This window comes from Arvicanthis niloticus, chromosome 4, assembly GCF_011762505.2.
Source record: "Arvicanthis niloticus isolate mArvNil1 chromosome 4, mArvNil1.pat.X, whole genome shotgun sequence".
Taxonomy (NCBI): domain Eukaryota; kingdom Metazoa; phylum Chordata; class Mammalia; order Rodentia; family Muridae; genus Arvicanthis; species Arvicanthis niloticus.
In genome coordinates, this window is record NC_047661.1 from 130,654,356 (window position 1) to 130,675,697 (window position 21,342).

At 40.8% G+C, this 21,342-nt stretch overlaps 1 protein-coding gene across 3 annotated transcripts in view; it reads right to left on the minus strand.

Annotated features, from left to right (window-relative positions):
• Tnni3k (TNNI3 interacting kinase) overlaps nt 1-19,231 on the minus strand; it is a 252,768-nt gene extending 233,537 nt beyond the window's left edge. For all 3 annotated transcript variants that reach the window (XM_076933435.1, XM_034499991.2, XM_076933436.1), the window contains exons 1-4: nt 19,104-19,231; nt 18,383-18,491; nt 6,639-6,724; nt 5,338-5,435 (exon numbers count right to left, since the gene is read on the minus strand). In XM_076933435.1, coding sequence (XP_076789550.1) covers nt 5,338-5,435; nt 6,639-6,724; nt 18,383-18,491; nt 19,104-19,143 — 333 coding nt within the window. In that variant the 5' untranslated portion in view covers nt 19,144-19,231. The remainder of the gene's footprint in view (nt 1-5,337; nt 5,436-6,638; nt 6,725-18,382; nt 18,492-19,103) is intronic.
• Between the last annotated feature and the right edge of the window lie 2,111 nt (nt 19,232-21,342).

Sequence of the window (21,342 nt, forward strand, 5' to 3'; positions counted from 1 at the left end):
GGTGTTTTGGATCATAAAGTGAGTCTCATTCATATGTTTAGATTGAGCCAGGGCTGGGAGTTGAACTTAGGTCTACTAACTCTGAGCAATATGATTTTCTTAACAAGCCAACCTACCCCCAGTCCCTGACTCCCACTTCCTTCTTGTGTTGTGGAGGACTGTAATGAGACTCATATAAGAAATCTGAACTAGGGTTGAACAGGACAGAGCTCCCTTCACATAGCCTGCCAGTCTCTGCCCACTTAGTCTCAGTGTGGGTCACATCATTGTTTGCCTTATACTATTCGCTTATTTGTCATCCTATCTTATTTCTTAACCATAAAGATCACAAACCCTAAGGTGGAAAAAGTGCAGAGATGAACCAAACATTCATATCATGATTATGTAAGATGGTTTTGGAGGTTCAGCTAACTCAGGCTTGGGAGAGAAGGTGCTCCAGGAAGTACAGCTGTCTGATATAAGGACTAAGAGAAGATGATGTTTGTAAGTTAATTATTATATCAATTTTTGAGCATAAATGTTTAATTAACGTGAGGGCCTATTATTAACACTGTTTTAAAAAGTCATGATTACTTGGAAATTTTGGTTAAGAATGCCTCCCCCCAAATGGGAATTTTTTTCTTAGATTTTTATTCCTTCTTCTTCAAAGAGTTCTTTATTACTTTCTTGACAAATTCCCATTTGGGAAAAATGCAATCCTTAGTCAAGTCATTTGTACAAATAGAAAGACGTCTTGGATTAAAAAAATCAATTGAAGTTAATGAATCTTTTAATCTCTCCTCTAAATCATTGGTTCTTAATTCTCATCTTGGGATTGCACTGTGCTTTTGGTTGTCAAAACTGGAAATGAGGGCAGTGACTAGGCCCAGATTAGAAAGGAAGATGGGGATGCCCCAGAATGTTTACCACGCACAGAATAGAGCTTTACCGTGGGCTTGGCTAATCCACAATGCCAACAGAGTTAATGTTAAATACTTCCAGTATGAGAACAGCCTTTGGAAACTGCAGGGCAGTTGCTCTGGGTCTGTATCCAAGATTGCTGAAACAAAACTTTCAAGTTGTTAATTAACTGCATATGCTGAGAAGGCAGAAAGGATTGGGCTGGGGAGCATAGCAGTCACCAAGCTGACAACCTACAGAGGAAACCTCGGAGCTCACGACCCACAGAGGAAGCCTCGGAACACACGGCCCACAGAGAAAGTCTTGGAGCACACGACCCACAGAGGAAGACTCTGAGGTCTCTAAAAGATCTGGTTCTGTAGAAAAGACCCAGGGCCATCCCTCCATCTCCTTTCACTTTGCAATAAACATGTATATTTATTACATATATGTAATATGTATGTATTAAATGCAACAAGTATGATTTGGGATAAAATCTTAGGAGAAACATACAGAATAGAATAAATAAATCACCTTTCTACATTAGCTTCTAATTTGTGAAAACTAAAGAAAGACTTGAATTAAAAACTACTGCTCCTGACCTCTAAAGACATGCCATGTAGGCAGGTGAATCATGATTTTCCTGTGCGTTGCATGTGAGGCAGGTTTGGGGCTAAGTTGGATGGTCTAATTCAGTCCTTTGTTCATTTGAATTCCCAGGTAATCTCTTCTGAACCATATTAAGGCTCAATGTTTTCCCTTCAACATCTGCGTATAATTTTAGGAGCATCACAGTATTGAAATGTGAAGGCTGGATAGGCAGAACTCTAGAGGAAGATTCAGGGACGCTTCGGTTCCCTTTTAGAGTTTTGCACACAGAGATTTCCCATTTCAGCTAAGTGAGCCAATTTAATGAATTTAAACAAAAAACAGACCAAGTTTTAAGGAATCCAAGTTTATAAAATAACAAATGGCTTCGAAAGATTCCTGTGAACAAAGCACACTGTTAACTTAAAGAGCCCAGAGACATAGTTGTTTGCTTTTCTTTGTGAGACAGGATCTGTCTCCATGGTCATTCTTCTGGCTGCCAGTAGGAGGAGAGAGAGCACAAACATCTGCTACCCCGTGTGAAAAGACTCTCCTATTCTGTTTTGCAAATCAAACTTGCAATCAAGCCCTATCTGAAGTCAATTTGTCAAATATCTGCATAAGGGTGCATTTCCAAAGAGCATATTTTATGTGGCATCAACTGGTTGTTTTGCTCAATGTTTATGTGAACAAATACTTGCATAAGAGAATTTTACTCTTAATAAAATGGCGAGCAGAAATCTATGCATAAGGTAAAACTTTTGATGCAATTTTCAACCTTTTTATTGTTATAAACCAGATGACAGACCCATTTCATTTTATTTTTTGTGTAAAATAGATAATAAAGTGTCTAAAAATTGTAATTTTTTAAGTTAAATTGCACAATAATGGTTAATTTTATTAGCATTTTTCTTGTAAGAGTTATTTTGTTAGTACTAAGTATAGTTTTCTTTTTAAAATCTCCCAAATCACCTAACAAAACAGATAATTATGTTTACTCCAGCTTTTCTTTTAAGGGAGGAAATGACACTAGGAATAAGCTTCAGTACCTTGCGCATGCTCAGCAAAGAATAAGCCTTAGCACCTTGCGCATGCTCGGAAGTAGCAAGCTACAGGTACGCCCCCCCCCCCCCCCCTTCTCCCAGCTCTGCTTTGGAGATGAGAAAACTAGAGGGCAGAGGGAATGATCAGTTGTTTTCTGAACATGTAGCCATCACCAGAAAGTCTTAAAGCTGACACACATGAGTACACCTAGTTTAGTCAGCTTCTAGGCTGCTGCAACTCCTGAGGCCGAGCAAGGGTAATGTCCAGATATTTGATAAGTCCCGGATGCTCTTCACCCAGGACCCTCTCTAGGTTCTATATGGTGAAGAATCAAAGGAAAATCCTCAGTTCTGATGTTGAGAGTTCACAGAGCAACGTGTAAAACACATAAATAACCCTGAAATTATGAGTGCTGCAATAAAAGGTAAAGTTTAAATTGGAATCCAAGATTGAGTGCAATAAAATCTGGGAGCTCAAGAGGGCTTAAGGAGGCTCACTTTGTGTTGATTTAAAGTACCTAATAACGGTGCGATGAGAAAAAGAACTAAAAAATATTTTAGCAGGAAAATTAGAAGGAAAAACAGATATGTGGGAACGGGGTAAAGCAATGTTTTCGAATTTGTTGCCTGAAAATACCTGCGTGGGATTAGAAAAAAATGTACATTTGCCCGTGATGGCTAAATTTATACTTTAACCTGATCCAAACCATTGCAGGCACGTATTAATCAGCTGATGTGGGCTCCTGGTAATTACATGGATTTTACATGAGCTTTGTGTTTAAAAGGCTCAGGTGATGTTGCTTTTACATATGTAAAGGACCCAGGGTTTCCCTGGGTGCTGTGAAAAGAGGTTTGTCTACTTTATTTCCTAAGAGCCTACCTTTCAACCATTTTGAAGAAGTTACAGTCAGTGCCCTTTCTGTAGCAGATAACACAAGAAACAGAGCAGAGAGATTCTAAAAATGGAAATGCAGTTTTTACAAGCAGAGGTGGGTGCCATGCACTGCACAAATACCATGACTCCATAGCATCTGGAAACCTCTTGCGTGGCAGTGTCATAGTGACTCTCAACACAGGCATGATTATAGGAAAGACCTCCAGACCGAGACAGTCCAGTGTCTCACAAAGCACCTCGGCTGTCAATCAGCACCTTTCTATTCCTCGCAGAGGCATTATTATCCCTTCTCTGCCTTTCAGGGAAAATGTTTGTCACACATTATCTTGAAGCTAGCTGCCTGTGTTTGAGTTTCACAGAATAAGTAGCTGATATTAAAGAGAATTTAACACTTAGCTGCTGGTTCCCCAGCAAGATATTGGCAATGACCAGCCATTGACTGGAGATGCACAGAGCAGCTTGAAGGTATCTGCAGGATAAGTTGAGAGAAATCAAATCTGTGTCATGAGTGATAGTGAAAGGTCCGGGACTCCCCAGAAAGGGGGTCCACTTAAGTCACAGGATAGCACGCACCCAAAGGACACACGAGAGACCGTCTTGCTGTAAAGCACATGAGGTGGTTTATTAAATCAGAGCTCTGGGCCAGCCCATATCCCCATATCTCACATAGGGGATAGAGGGACTGACCTCGTGGCTCAGGGGCATAGCGTTTATATATGGGCGGGGTAGGGAAAAATCGAACTTTCGCGCGGGTGCACAGGATTGGTTGTTTTACCTTTTTTTTGAACACTAGTAGGCCGTACCATGGGGGCAGGGTGTAGTTCTTCCCTTGGCCAGTTAGTTTCTAGGATGTTCTTAACAGGACTTTGTACTGTAACTCCCCCTCCTCTGTAACTAACTAGATGGACCCAAACCTGCTGGCAAGTGCTTTTCTGCCCAAGGTCTAAGGCGAAAAATTTACACATATTTCATAAGATGGCCTTTATAATTTTTCACTCTACAATAGTAAGTTTGACTTGTGGAGTCAGCACCATGTAAAACCACCCATGTGGAGTCCCAATAAACAACTGCTTGACCATATTGTTCTGTGGTAGGAACTTCCCTGACCATGATAACTGGAGTGGGAAGACCTGTCCACTGTGGGCGTCACCGTTCCCTCACAAGGACAGTAAGCTGAGTACAAGCATGCTTTTTGTTCTTGAATAGGAATGCAGTATAACCAGCTCCTTCAGGTTCCTGCCAGTATAACCTCCCAGCAATGGTCAACTGTAACCTCACTTTATGAACCAAACACCCTTTCTCCCCTGTATTGCCTTTGTTGGAATATTTAATCACATCACTAGAAAGGAAACTAACACAGTGGGAAAGGGTGGCCCTCTCTCCATGATGTAAACTTGTAAGATGTCTGCAAGTAGAGAAGGTCTTTGAGAAGCCAACAGCTGCTTCTTTCTAGACCCGCATACAAGGATGCAGTAAAACTCTGCCACAGACTCACATGAGATCAAGAAGAAGCAAACATTCAATATAGCTATAAGGATTTAGAGCTGGGCTCAACTGTGGCAGGTTATAATCGCTTTTCTATGGTTAATCAGGCATCTGACACCCATCTTCATTTTTTTGTTTCTGTAAAACAAATACTAACATTTGAGTCTTATGGATTTCCCCAGTGGCCAAGAAGATAATCCACATTCAACATCTGAAATCAGTCAGAATGGTCGACTGAGGGAAAGTCACTGTGGCTAGAGTGTCATATTACTTACATATTATAAGAATATACATGTTTGACAGTCTTGAGGGTCACTTCCAACACCAAACATTCCAAAGTGCCTGTCTCTTTTAATAGCAGTTATGTGGGGTTGGGGTGGAGTAAAAATCAGGACCCGTGCTGTCCTTAACCCTAATAAAGTATGTGTAAGGATGAAAAGGTCATACCTTGTAAACAGCTAAGTGCAGAGCTGGAAACCCATTTCTTGTCAGTCTGGATGGACGGAGCCCTTTTAACACAAGGGCGCGGATATGCGACTTGTTGCCTAGAGAGAAATATGAAGACTGATTTGCTGTAGGGGCTTTCTGAACCACTTCACCATCTTCCTCTGACTTAAGGTCAAATGCTACTCAGACTTGTGAAAATGTCCGCCCACTGTTCAAGTCCACGCCCATGCACTTGTATTCATTGGCACTATTACATCACTCACAAGCTTTTCTCACGCGTGCTCGACTTTGCACGGCTGCCGTGTGCTGCAACAGACTTGGCTCACAGGCTTTAGTTCTTTCAATATCATAAAATTCTAAACTATAGATTTTAACTGGCACAGTGGCTGATGTATGTAATCTTAGCACTGAGGAAATTGAGACAGGAGGACTGCCACAAATTTGAGGCTAGCCTGGACTACAGAGAAGACCTTGTCTCAAAAATGCCCATGCAAATGAAACAAAAAAACCAACATGTGATTACAAGTGGATTCATCATCACAAATCACTAGTAGAAGGCTAAGAGGACAGCGTAGTCACATGGGATCCTACAGAAGATTATTTTCAGTAGAAACCACTCTGATGAGGTGGCTGTGGGGGAGGCTGGGTAGCCAGCTCTCATTAGGAAGCAGGGGATATGAAACCAAGTCTGTTCTGAGGAATCAAGAAAGTTAAGGCAGATTTTGTCCCTTGGTCACACAACACCATTGCTATATCCAAAAAGCTTTGCTCAGCTTGATCAGTAACTAAATACCTACTTTCCATTTGGCAATTCATTATTGAGCTGCTATTGTATGCTGAGACCTGTCATAAGTTGGCATCCCTTTGAAATTAAAGGACATACATGCAGAATGAGACTCATGTTCACTTTGGGTAATCTCCCTCTTGTCAGATTCTACGTTTAACATTTTTTTTTCTCCTCACATACACCCGTTTCTTAGAGGTAATCAACTGTCTGATCACATCAGGGAGTGCTCTCAAAAGATTCCTCCATTAAACACAATTCCCAGCTCACTGTATTAAAAAGCACTTGTTGATAGCCAAGCTAACTGAGTTACTTGGTTTAGGAAAGAAAATAAGTGGAAACTCAGAGATACAGAGCAAGGATCTACAGGGTCACCACTCCTGTGAATGTCAGCAGGTTACTAGGAGCAAAGCCAAAGAGAGATTGAGTCTGATAGGACCTCCCTGCTGGCCACTCAACACCTCATGCCCCTACCTCATAGGCATAGCTCTGGCTTGAACAGGTTCCAGTCACTTACCTCCACAGACACAGCAGAGGTGCAGCAGGGACAGGCCACGCTCTGTGCGGTAATTTAGACTGACTTCACTGAAGGCTTCATCAGAGCTGAAAAAGAATGGGGCAGATAAGCAGAACTCACCTCTTAGTGTGCTGCCTTTGTTTGAGAAGCGATTGTTGGTCTACAAATTCAGAATTGAATTTTGCTATAAGTCTGCTCCTGGAAGAAGCATTTTTGAATCCTGTGTGTGAAGCAGTAAAATTTGGCGAAAATAATATTTAATAGTTGAAAGACTCAAGTTAAGGTAAAGGTTCAAACATACACTGTGTTCCAATATAATTAAATAAATATATAATCTAGTTTTACCAAACCCCTTATAAAGTATAGACATCTAAAAGTCAAATTATTTCTTTCACATTCAAACGTTTGTATTGTATTCATAGACAAAGTAGGATATTCACAAAAGGAAAAAAAAAGGAGGGAGGGTGAAAGAGGGAGGGAGATACAGATATAAATGGGGCAGTGTGCTGTATTTGATAGGAAAGTGGGAAAAGGACTATAACCCAAATGTATGACAATTCCTGCCTGAGGCCAAGTTACTTTGCACTCTAGCTGGGTCAGCTGCCTCAGATCACCTAAGATATGGCCGCTGGTGAGCAAAGGAATGGCGACATTAATGAATTTCTTACCTTTGTCCTATCAAAGCCTTTGCCCCCCAAGAGGACCCTGGGAGCCACAGGCAGCCTTTCAACAGGAAGTTAGAGCTAAATTTTTTGACCTCTTCAGGTCCTTGACACTCCCAGGACATTATTCAGTAGAAAGGAGATCATGTCCTTGGCCTCCAGGTCAGCTTCAAGGGGCCTCCAGCCTATTTTAATCTCAGCAGCTCTAGAGGGATGCCTGGTCTCTGGTGGGAGGTGCAGGGGATTCCTATCACCTTTAAAGTACTTACACTTGAAAGGCTCAATAAACTCAGGCCATTTGCATCAAGGCTTCCAGTTAAAGAACTTCAAAGGCTATTGGAATTTTGAAATAGAAAAAGTTCTATTCTCCAGAGTGCTGCTAAAAAGAGCAGGCCTCTAAATCCAGGGACCTTGAGAGGCCCCCAGAAGGCCTTTAATTAGCAACTCTAAGCCCTGTGGTCTGTTTGCACAGACATGGGGGATATTCTTTCCCTGAACAAAACAGGCTTAGCTGCCCACACTAGAAAAAAGCATTCAGACCACATAAGCTTGCCCTCACTCAGAAACTGAAAGATGGTTTGTTGTGAGCCACGTTGAATCACCACAGGCTGGGGATGAAGGCTCAGATCGCTCTACATTCTATATTCCAAGGTGGAAGTTGTATGGGAACTTTCACAGTCTTAGAATGAAAAGCAAATCACAGGTCGAATCACTTAATCCGATATTTACTTTTACTTTTTAATCTTTATGTTCTGTGCTTCTTTGTAGACACATGAGTACAGAAACAGAGCTCAGATGCCCTGGACCTGTAGTTTCAGGTGGCCTAGACTGACTGATGTATGCAAAAATGTCTTTATGGGGCTAGCAGGATACAGAGAGGTGAGGAAACCTGCCACTCGTTCGTTCCAGCTACATCTGATGATGTTCTAAGCTTTTCGATTGGTGGAAGCTACTGGCCAATTGAGTTTACTGGAGCCGAATGTGAATGAACATGGGCTGGAAACAAGATTTAGGTTACCCCCAAATTCCTTGCTACAATGTGGTAGCCATTCAATAAAGTCTTGATAGGAGGAGAAGGAAATTCATAACTCAAGCACTTTTCAAATACATTGGCAGAAAGATTAGGAATACAGCACTAGGTGAACATATTACAGCACGGGGGGTGGGTGGCTCACAGCATTAAGTGTGTGCGTTCCGGCCTTATTAGTTGCAGTGTTAGTGTGTGGGTCACACCATTAGGTGGGTGGCTCACAGCATTGGGGGATTAGGTGGGTTACTCACATGCTATCTGACAATATTCCTACCCCTTTCCTGGTTCATTGGTTGGACACTAGAGGTCCATTCTTATGTCCCAGAAGATTTACCTAATGATTACAGAGATGTTTGGTCACATGAAGAAGAGGGCAGCCAATGGCTTTTTAGGGGACTAAAGATGCTCCAAGGTAATTTTTCTCTGGACTCACAACATTCCAACTTCTCATCTCACTTCTTTTCATCTCACTAAAGATCTAGCCAGCAGACTTTCAGTGGGTGGTTCAGTACTTCTCATGAACCTTTGCTCAAAGAAGCCAGAGGACAACATGAAGCCACACGGTCCCCATTCTAGCTTGTGGGTCCCATGGATGGAACCAGAGTTTCAGACTTGGTGGCAAGCACTGCCAATACCCTCTGATCATCTTGCCAGGTCCATTGCTGTATGTATAACCTTGACAATATAAAATGAAAGTTAACTTTTACCCAAGTACTCCAAAGCTGGCTCTTCTCTCAGTGTTCCCTCTTAGGTTAAGTTCATGCAGTTTGGTCAAAAGAAATCCCATCTCTTGCTGTTCTTGGAGTTTGTGTCAGTTGTGTAGTTCTGTCCATTAACAGAGGTCCTGTTCCTCTTGGCCACCCAGAGGCACTTTTCCTGTTCTAGGATGTCATTTTCAGGGTAAATGATACTTTAAAAAGCCAGTTTACTCAGCTCAGGGCATCAGGAACTTTTTCCACCAGGAACTGGACATACTTCCTGCATACTTTTTGAGGACAGAAAATCTAGTCTCCCTTGCTTGCTTGCAAAGCAAGGATATATGCAATTTAATGTCTTGCACAGAGTGTAACCTGAAGTCCTTGGGGGAGAAAAAAAGCCACACCTTCCTAAGAGACTACAAAGGCCAGTAATTGATACTGCTCAGTGACTGGGGAGAGCTGGAACATTGTTACTGTGGGTTATATTCAGCTGTTTTAGTGGCCACTTGAAGCTTCCTTTGGTGTCTGTCCTAATATCCTTGTCTCAGGTAAAACCCTGCTGCCTTATACTGCTTAGGAGCCAGCCCCAGGCAGAATGTGATAAGTTAACATAGTTTCTGAAAACCTTTATGTGTCTCTTCTTTTGCTACTTTTTTTTATTTTATAGAAATAATCTATACACATCTTTGGTTTTATTGAAAATATGATCATAGAATCTGCAAATAATAACAAAGTTCCTCATCTCTACTAAAAGATCAAATATACACATAATTTAATAGTACTAATAAATTAAAAGTATTTTATTGCAGTGGAGGGGGTAGACAGGGAGTTTGTGATGGGGAAATTGTAAAGAGAGATAACATTTGAAATGTAAATAAATAAAATAGCTCTTTTGCTACTTTTAAACACTTCAATTTTACTTGCATTGTGTCCTGATTATTTACTTTTCTTAGATTGATGCTAGAGTGATTTTGGGAAAAGGAATCTCAACTGAGAAATGATTCTCTCAAATTTGTTTGTGGGCAAGCATGTAGGGCATTTTCTTGATTAGTGATGGATGTGTGAGGGCCTTACCCAATAAGGGCAATGCCACTCAGGGGCAGGTGGTCTTGGGTTGTATAGGGAGGCAAGCTGACCAGGGCAGGATGAGCAAGGCAGTGAACAGCACTCCTCCTTGGGCTCCACTTCAGTTCCTGCTGCCAGGTTCCTGCTTTGATTTTCTACCTTAGTCTTGCTCTGCCACTAAGTATATTTATGACAAATAAACTACTATCCAAATTGCTTTTGGTCAGTATTTCTCACAGCAATAGAAACCCTCTTTAAGATACTTTGTTTCTGTATGTTTTTAAGTCAGGAGAAATTTTAACAGGGTGCCACTGTTACTGGCAAGAGTACCTTAAAATCAGCTTAAACTTTAATATGAAATTTGAAATGTTGCAAGGCTACTTCAGGCAAATTGTAATTTTCAAATGGCAATGACTTACCAAACAAACTTTTCTGCCTCAGTTTTAGTCTATTTTGGCATGAAGTACACATACGCGAGCTGATAATGATGCTATTGAATTTTGAAAGTGATCGGGTACAAAACGTTCAAAGTAATGTTTTGTTCAGGGAGAGAGCACAGTGTGTGCAAGGAATTACAAGGGAGGTGATGAAGTCAGCGTGAGGAAAGGCACCTTCTGTTCTCCTGAAAAGCCCCTCTGGGCCCAGCGTACTCCTTCACAGCAGATTTCAGACAACACAGCCAATAGTGAAGTTTAGCTGTTACATAAGTAGCCCCAAACCCTGTAAGATGACCCTGCTGAGGAAGAGTGAAAGACGTCTCTTACGGTTTTAAGAAGCCTCGGGGTGTCAAGTGTTCTTCCAAACAGACCCAAAGTATTGTCTGAAATGTTTGGGTGGAGTTTGTGCCAATAATCAACAAAACGGAAATGAAACAAACACAAACACTGCCAAAAGCATATATACTTGAAACCAAATTCATGTTGACTCAGATTTGCACCCCTCAAGTTCTGTGCTTATTGATTGAGGGAGGGGATCTCTCTCTCTCTCTCTCTCTCTCTCTCTCTCTCTCTCTCTCTCTCTCCCTCTCCCTTCCCTCTTCCTCTCACTCCCTCCCCCATCCTCTTCCCTTGTCCCCCCTCTCCCTCCCTTCTCCTTTGCCTTCTGCTCTTCCTCAGGGCTCCCTGCCCTCTCCACACCTCTTTATCCCCATAGTTTGTTACCTTAAGGCTCCCACTCAATCCTCCTCTCCTCCTCCTCCCTCCTTCTCCTTTCAGAAGACACTACCTCTAACATCCTCCTTTCTAACCTTCTCAAAAGCACAGATAAGTAGTGAAGTTAAAACTAACCTAAATCAATGCTTTAGCAAAAATCATGCTGTTAATGGCTGCCAGCAAAAGTCCTACAATGTCTAACCCATTGAAACCCCACAAAACCTTACACCAAGAGGTTACTATCTGAAGTATCTAATGTTTAGCTACTTTCCACCACCTGCTCTCTATCATAGTAACGGCTTAGGTTTAGAACCTAAGTTTGTTTCAACCTTATCTGAATAGTTGTAGTCAATGAACACTTCTGAAACAGATAACAAGAGAAACAGAGTAGAGGACCACTCAAGATGGGAATTTAGTTTCCAGAAATAGAGGTGGGAAAAGGGGGTGTGAGGGAGTGAAAATGGTTCTTATTGTGAGTAGGGGGCTCCAACATAGAAGCTATTCAGCAAACATGCTTGTGGATATTCATGGGATATTGTTGGAAAAGACCTGGATGGTGATTTCTGTTTCAGCGTTCTATGACTCTGCAAAGCCCTGTATGAGAAGGAATAGCCAGCAATGTGAGTCACAGTAGGAAGATGGTGTCTTAGTCGAGGCTTTTATTGCTATGAAGAAACACTATGACCCTGATAAGTCTTACAAAGGAAACATTTAATTGGGAATTGCTGACAGTTTAGAGGTTTAGTCCATTGTAGTCATGGTAGGAAACATGGCGTCTATGCAGGTAGGCATGGTGCTAGAGCAATACCTCAGAGTTCTAAACTTGGATTCCTGGGCAGGAAGAGTGAGTGACACTGGGCTTGGCTTGAGCTTCTGAAACCTCCCTATAAGTCTATTGTGAGGTATGGGCATCCATTTTCACTCAAACCGCCACATTCTACTCCCTGGCTCCAAATATCTATATCATAATACAAAACTGCATTAGGTCCAACTTTAAAAGTCCCCATCCATAGGCTGTCACAATCTCCACACTGTTTAAAGGTCTACATTCCAAAGTTTCTTCTGAGACTTATGGCAATCTCTTAAGTCTAAACCCCTATAAAATAGAATGAAAAAGAGGCTCATACACTTCACATTTAATGGCACAGGATATACATTCCCATTCCAACAGGGAGGAAAGGGATTGCACAGTGAGGAAATACCAAACTAAAGCAAGACTGACAACCAGCCGGGCAGAGGCCACACTCTGCAGTGTCCAGGTTTAACTCCTTTCAGCTTTGTTGACTACCACACACTTCTTTCTCTTGGGTTGCTTCCACTCTCTGTCAGCAGCTTTCCTTAGCAGCTACCCCATGACTCTGGCATCTCCAATGTTTTGCATCTCCAAGGCAATCCTGGTTTCACCTTTACAGCTTTACATAATGGCCTTGCTAGGCCTCCATTCAGGGACACTCCCAACACATGCCCAACCTCAGCAGCTTTCCTTAGTCTTGGGAGAAGATTCCATAACTCTTTTATTGTATCCTTGAAAGACAAAGGCACATGGCTGATGTTATGAAGCTCTGTTGCTTGCTGAGGCTGGAATATGGCCTCCTTGTTCAAATACATTTTCACAAGCTTTCTTTTTATAATGATTCCCTTTATTGCCTCAACTTGGCTGTCCTTGAACCCACCCTATAAGTCAGCCTGGCCTGGAACTTGGAGATCTGCCAGGGTCTGCTTTCAGAGGGCTGGGATTAAAGGTTTGTACCATCATGCATTGCCCTAAGCTTCTCTTTAATTAATTCCTTTGCACAAGTTGGAAGCTTTGGTAGGTAAGGTCTTGGTGTGAGGTCCCCACTCCCTTTATTATACTTAGCATTATGCTTCTTTTAAATTTACTTGCACTTCCTGGTAACCCCTTTGTCCTCAATCTGTATGTTTCATATTCTTACTTGCTCATCTTAGGCTTTTCATTATAGATCTGCATAAGCTTGGCCACTAACAACCATTAACAGAGTTCGTACTAGACTCTCTGAAAATCTCCTCTGCCAAAGGTATTAATCTATATAATTTTTTAATTTGACCTCAGGAAGATTCTTTTTGGACAGGGGCAAATTTTTCACCAAATAATCTCTAGACCACATATTAATATTCTTCCCTTCTAAAATCTCTTGAGCCAGGTCACCTCCCAGTTCAAATCACCCTCAGCACCACAGTTTTCCAGGCTTCTATAGTATAGCCTGTTAAGCCCCACTTAAGGTATCTAATTGCTTTTCTAGTCCAAAGTTCTAGAGTTCCATATTCCTCTATGCAAAAACAATGGTCCAGCCCTTTTACAACAATACCCCACTCTTGCTACCAACTTCTGTCTTGGTTAGGGTTTTTATTACTGTGAAGAGACACCACAATCATGGAATCTCTTATAAAGTAAAGCATTTTATTGGGGCTGGCTTACAGTTCAGATGTTTAGTTCATTATCATCATGGCAGGAAGCATGGCTGCATCCAGGCAGACATGGTGCTGGAGAAGGAGCTCAGAGTTCTACATCTGGATTCTCAAGCATCAGGAAGAAAGGGAGACACTGGGCCTGGCTTGAGCATTTGAAATCTCAAAGTCAACCCCCAGTGACACACTTCCTCCAACAAGGCCACACCTACTCCAATAAGGCCACACCCACTCCAACAAGGCCACACCTACTCAATAAGGCCACACCTCCTAATAGTGCTACTTCCTATGAGCCTCTGGGGGCCATTTTCATTCAAACCACCACAGATGGTCATCTTCTCCCCTCTCTTCTTACATTTTCTCTACTTTTGGGAAGATGAATTAATTTTTATCTGCTCTGCTCAATATTTTGTACATCAATATATTGTATCTGCCAACTTCTCAAACATTTCACTTTAATAATTTCCCACTTGTGGTTGTGTCAGATGTCCTCTGAGAGTCTGAGGTCATGGACAGGAAGTTTAATTGGATCACGAAGCAGCACACATTTATGGCTAAAAGTTAAAGGCTAAGAAAAGAGTTCATTATGCTTCAAGGCAGAAAGTAACCTTTAGGTACAGAACTGCCCCCTTTTAATAATTAAGGAAATAATTTACTATTAGAAAAATATTCATGAGTGTAACTTCATCTTAATTAGGAATTCCATCCAGGACCCAGCAAGCACTATGAACTCATTAGAATGTATTGTTGGTGAGGGGCATAGCAGGTGATAAAAAATGCAAGAGGGAATTAGAGAATAAATTGAGCCCCAGGCATTAGAACATGCAACCGATGCCCAGTTGTCAGGGAATCTGAGGCATGCAGCTCCTTTAAAAGAGTTGACAGGAGAGAAAACAAGTTTTCCTGAGGAATAGTTGCTTCAAAATCTTAAGTATTTTAATTGTGTTCATCAAAACAGAAACATTTGACTGGATGTTGATGGGTAATGAGAATTGTGGTCAGAATTTAGGAATTTTGTAACTTTTTTAAAAAGATTGCACCCCCATTTTAAGGGGGCCATTTTGTTTAGAATTGCACTTCCGAACGTTGCTGTGTCTGCTCTCTGCAAGTTCATTTATTTTGCTGGCCTGAATAGAAGTCGCCAGAGTCTCCAGAGGATGGAATGTACAGGGATAAAGCTTAGTGGCATGGCTGACATGTGGTGGGCACCAACTTGGCAGTTTATTTATCACTTAGGAGCTAACATATTAGTGTTCTTTACAAATACAAATACAGAAAACCCACACAAGATGGAAGATGTTCATCCTGTGATCACATAGACCCGGGCTGGCCCACACATACATGAAGAAGAAAGTATTGAACTGATAAGTGTGGAGATTAGAGGCAGCAGAGAGAGTACATTGTACATGGATGCACCGCCCTGCCTTCCCACCCTCCTGGATTTTGTTTTCATCTTGTTCTTTCCTCCTATTTGTGACTTCAACACATGTCCAAAGCCATAAGTGAACGTGACTTTGTATTAGAGGAAAGAACCTCTCATTTCTCTCCCCTTCATCTCCCACAGCCTGGTCTCACTGCCACAGACACAAACTGAATTAGCTTTAGTGCCTTATGTCTTTTCTACACTCTAGTTAAAACCTGGGAATATTATGTGTGTGGATGGGTGAGGCAGTGGCTCGTTGTCTAGTTTGCATTCTCTAGATGAATAAGACCAGCACCTACTGATAACATCATAAACAAATCTTTCAGGAAATGGACCAGTGGACACAGACTGAGCAGAGAACTCTGGCCTTGACTGTGCTAACTAACTGCCTATCTGTGGACAGGGACCCCCCCCCCCCACCTTCCTGCGATCTGCATCCTTAGAGAAAGGCACACTCCCGGGCACCTAGACAGCTGTTTGTCACAGCATAACTTCATGTTACACAAACCCTGACTAAGGTTGAGGCATGAAGACACTACGTATCCATCACTGAGGTTTTCAAAGGTGATTTTCTGTAATAGCACATCTGATTTCTCCAACAACCCTGAACACTTCGTTGGATAAGCCACCAGTTAAGACAATTTATATTCTCAGCCCAGCCTCCCTTCTCTTCCCTGTCATTCCTCATTTTAATCCAAAGAGAAGGAAGTTCTCAGAACTCTTCCCTGAAAGCAATTGACTTTCCAGATGGAGCTGTCTGAAGTGACAGAACTGGACAGCACTGTGCCCATTCTCGGCTATCCTGAGTCCATGGGCTGCACCAGATGCTGACTTTCTACCACCTCATCATGAGTCCTATTTTACTCTAGGAAAATGTTCTCACTGCAATGTTACCTGAGCACCATGTACATATTCTTGGAAGTTATCCTTACAGATTGGGATCCTCTGATGAGAGACAGACCAATTGAACCTAGAACATTAGCAGATGCTCAAGGCTACCCAAGACAAAATGCCTTCCCAATACTCTCTGCAGCCTCAAGCCCATCCCTATCAGTACAAGGCCACTGGATACCCTGACCAAAAGATAACACTGTTATTCTCAAGATATCTGATATCTATTTTGAAGAGCCTTCTTATACTCATAATATTTAAAGACTATATTTCATAGCTTGCTGTCATCAGAAGTTATTCGAACATTATACATTTTAAATTTTGAAATTAGTCTCTCGTTATGAAAACATTTTATTTTAGCTATCTTATATTCTGAATTTTATTAAATTTATAAACTTGTTCTTTTTACTCCATAATGAAGTCCTCTGTCTTGCATGGTTTTTTTGTTTAACACATCAGTCCCAGTGGTTCAACACCTAAGATGCACTGAATCCTTTACCTAGTATTTAATTTGCATCTCTTCCTGACTATCTTGTGAGGTAATTACATTCATCTCGTTTCAAATGAGTCCCAGTGAGATCAAGAAACATACCTAGGACATGCAGACTGCATGAAAATCTACATTAGACATATGTAGACAGCTCTAAAACCCTTATGCTGAGATGATTCCTTGTCCTACATGGGCAGTTAGTTAAGTCACTTTCTCTGTTTCTCCAAGGTTTCCCATGGCCTTTATCCAGTTTTGCTAGATTCCTTTGATTAAGTATGCCTTTTATCTCAAATACTCTCTAAAATTAGTGAAAAAAAAACAATATCTAAATCTTACTTTTAAAAATTACACATATTTACTGTGTGAGTGTGTGTGTGTGTGTGTGTGTGGTGTGCAGTGTGTAGGGCAGGCATGCTTCTTATGTAGGTGTGCACATATCACATTGTGAATCTGGAGGTCACAGAACAACATAGGCAGCTTGTTTTCTCTTCCCATTATGCAGGTCTTTGGCTTGACCTCTGGTCTTCAAGCTTGGAGTCATTCTCCTCCACTTGCTGAGCCATCACACTGGCTGCCCCTAAACCTTATCTTTATCATTAAAAATCATCTTGTTTTCTTTTCTCCCTCCAAGTTAGCAAGCATAACGTATCTATATCCTGCTAAGGTTACTAGTGTGAATGCGATTCTTCCTGAACCACACTGGACATTAGGACCAGAGGCAACTCCTATGTTTGTGAGTCAGGCAAATCAGCAGTCACAGTCCAGCACTGGGACCATGTGGGATCGGACAGATCATGATGTCTTGTTACTCAGTTATTATTCACCAGAACTAATAACATCTACCACAAAACTAGGGTGAAGACTAAATTATGTAATATATGAGGGAATACACTGACCTCTCTGTATCTCATGTCCAATACTAATTAGTCAAAGGTTGTAGCACTTAGTGGGAAAAATTTTTGTTGTTGTTCTTTATTTAAAGCATCTATAGCAGGAGTTGTAAAAACAGCTGGCAACTGGCACAGTATGAGAAATAAATTCTTTAAGTCCATTTGTTAAGTACAATCCTTAAAAAGATGCATATTATTTCTGCTGGCTAGCCTCACCATAATCAAAATAGTTTCTTAACTAAATTAAATGATTTTTTTTTTTTTTTAGGGTTCATAAAGGTGAAAGATTCTTCCAACTTGATCCCATCTTAGTTAGTACACATATTGGAATCCATAAAGGGTGAATGAGTTATGATCAAGTTATAGTACCATCTTCCTTCTCTAATGAAATAAAAGATGGATATGAATGTGTTATTCTAAATTGCCTGTCACATGGTGAGCACCTGAGCATGATGTGGTACTGTGTAACCAGGGATGCCTCAATAGCCTCTCATCCCAGCCTGTGTGTGACGACCTGAGAAGCCATGTTAGTTCTGTTGGTGAAGTTTAAGTGAATCAAGGGCAGTTGGTGACATTGTTTTCCAGCCATGTTACATTCGTACACTTACAATATCTGAAATTTCTTTTGAGGCGCATGGCATCTGGGTATGACTAAACTCTTTTTTTAAGTAAAATCAAGAGTGTTCTTTCTTAGGAGCAGGTTACTTGGAACAGTGGCAGCTTGCATTCAACAGACTATTCCCCAATAGGCCATTGACTATTCACAGTTTACTACGAGTAGTAACAGTTTACATTCAATCCCCTATTCATAGCTTACTGAGGGAGGTGTGATCTTTCCATTTTGGGAGTCACATGATGCTTATGAACAGACAATTTGGCATTCTAAAGTTTAGTCTGGTTATACCTAAGATGTATCTTAGACTGTTTATAGCTAAGGCTTTATGCTTACATGCACAACATACCTAAAAAACAAAATATGGAGACATGTATTTTAAAAAGTAAAAGCTCTGACTTTACCCAAAGATGTGCCTTAGTTCTTGAAATTCCTTTTCTTTGATCTGCAGGTCATCTTCCAGTCTTTCTATTACAATAGCATAAGATTCACTAACTTTCTTCTTCCATTCATCTGGAAAAGAAAAACAAATGGGGTTGATTCATAATTGCATTTTGCAAAATGTAGACAGAGATCATAGCCTACAAGTAATCAAAACCCTGTTTTTTATTCTCAATTCTACAATACTTAATTTAAATGACTGATTGTGGGTTTAATGCAGATGTTTATGTTTATAATGCAATCACTTTGGGATTGTAGTAATTAAGAAGCCATTTGATATTGTACAATATATTTACATAAAAGAATATATTTGACTTATTTCATTTGATTTTATTGCATTTTAATTGCAGCAATCTCATTGCTAGACAGTGTCTTTTAGCTTTTAAATACTAGCTATTTAAGATACAATTCTAAAATTTTTATATTCAATAGTGTTTCAAACTTTCTATCATATCAAAGGACTAAACTAATATTTTTTCTTACAAGAAATTCTCTAATTTCCTTCAGAACTCTTTCAGGAAAAGGAGTAAGTTCAAACAAACTCAAAACTTCATATTCTCTGCATTCAGATCGACACACATCTCAGTGAGTTAGCACTTATTCCCTCTTATAGTTGTGTCATGGTGCATGAAAAAAGTGAGAAATGTTAGCACAACATGGAATGGCAAGAGTCAGAATAGTTACCAGAACAAGTCTGCGCTGGTCTGGATTTGTAATTCCCCATTTTGAAGAAGTCTTTGCTTTTCTCCTGTGCTTGCCCTTCACGGTACAAGATTCCAAGTTCTAGTGCTGCAACAGACCAGTCAAAAATATGTTGATAGTCTGGCTAAAAATAAGACAAGTGCTGAATGGAATGTCATGCCAGTGTGTCAAGGAGCAAAGCAGTGTGCCTTCAAGCGTGAACTAGTTGAAGAGTGGCCGAGTTTGTTTTAGGAGAGCTTCATGAAAGATAAAGAACAAATTTCAGTTGTGCTATTGACTTCCACCAGTCAATTGCCTGGTGGAATCTGGCATCCATACATGCCCTCCACGTAGGCCAGTTCCTCAGTGAGTGAACTTAGAAAGTGATCGGTGATTCTGAGCTCCACTGAAAGAGGCTCAATCCAGCCAGCCAGTGTTCAGCATCTTTGGCACCTGGGAAACAGTGGTTATTCACATGAAGAAGCAGCGATTGCTATCAACCAGCTCTGGGTTATTCCTGCATGTATATATGCAGGGACTGGGGGTTCACACACAACGTGAACATTTCAGTTGATTATTCCTACCTAAGAGTCACAGACAAGAAAAAAGACACAGTGCTTTATAAATATCAATTTAGTGTAAGAACAACGGGGATCAGGAAAAAACATTCTCTTGGACTTGCCTTGTCAACATTGTTTTCTCACACATTTCTGAGCAGTCAACAGAGTAATGATTTTTGATGTCCGTTCCAAACAGGGGCTGGAGCTGAAGTCGATCCTGAACCATTCCACACTGACATCTGAGACTGCTGTTATTTCTAAAGCACTGTGTCCGGAGTTACTCCACACACCTTCCATTTACTTCACGCTGTTGTTGCTTTTTTTCTATGCACATTTGCGCTGAAATAAATGAATCCAGTGTGGGATGGAAAATAAATGAAAACAGCATCGAAAATTTATTGGTTATTTTCTCTATATTTCTTCTAGGTGATCTTACTGCATATGAAAGCTATAAATTCCAAACTTGAACATCAGATTTAGCTTTAATGTATCAGGTGTGGGTTTCACAATTATTGAGGGCAAATATTCACATGACTCTACATAAACAAATGCTTGCAGGAGTTAAGGAATCCTCATCCCTCCTTCATAGCAAGCTAAAGGCAAGGTCCCAGGGGATGGGCTACCCCCCTGGTGAAATCCAGTTGGACTTAATACCTGGCTTTGCACATGTCCACCCTTGGTGGTTGGGACTCTCTCCTTGTCAGTACAGGCTTGTCATGGACATTTATGGTTTATACAGTGCATGGTCCTCTGGCCACTTTGGTCTATAGTTCTTCAGTTTTGTTGTTTGAAAGCTAGATGCTGTTGATCTTACCAACTTGTTCTCAGTCTTGTGTGACCCCCCATGTAGCTTGTTCTAAGCACCCGGAAACCCGAATTCTCTCTATTTTGAGAGCTTAGCTTCCCTCAGACAAACTGTTCTTGGGCTTATCAGCCCAGGAAACTGACTTCATTAGTATTTCTCGGTCTTAAAACACACACTATGCCTTAGGAATGATTCTCCAGGGAGATATAACATGAATGTATATGATTTATATTACAATTTGGAAGTTAGTACATTAGTTCACAGGGAATGATAATGTCAGTAGTTATCAGAAATATTCGTTCTTTTTTCAGACACGTGTTTTATTATTTTATTAATTTTTAGTAATATATATTTATTGCACAAAAGAACAGGGTTCAGTATAATGTCAGTAAAGATAGATGTGTAAGCATTTGTTGCATGAAAATTTGAGTTTTCAGATTAATATGTCATGAATTTTGGTCACATTCACCCTCCCCCCACTACTCTCTTTATGAAACTGAATTAATTTTTTTAATATTATTATCTCAAGGTGAATCTACTTTTCTGCAAAAGGCACAACTTCAATATTAATCATTGGGAAATCTCTACCATTCATACATGTGACATTTTCTCTGTTCACACACCTGCCCCTGCAGAGATAGGCGGGTCCTGTAGCTTAGCCATTGTGCACAGTGCCACCATAAAAACAGGTGTGCAAGTCCTCTGTAGTTAACTGGGTTGAGTCTTTCAGGTAAATATCCAGTAATAATAGGTGAAATATGTCCTCACCCACAACATTTAAGTCTCCTTCTTCCCTTGAAGTCAGCCTCTGTTGATGTCAACTTGATGCTCTCCATTCTGTCTGGTGTGAAATGGAATTTGAGTGTCAGTTTTGTTT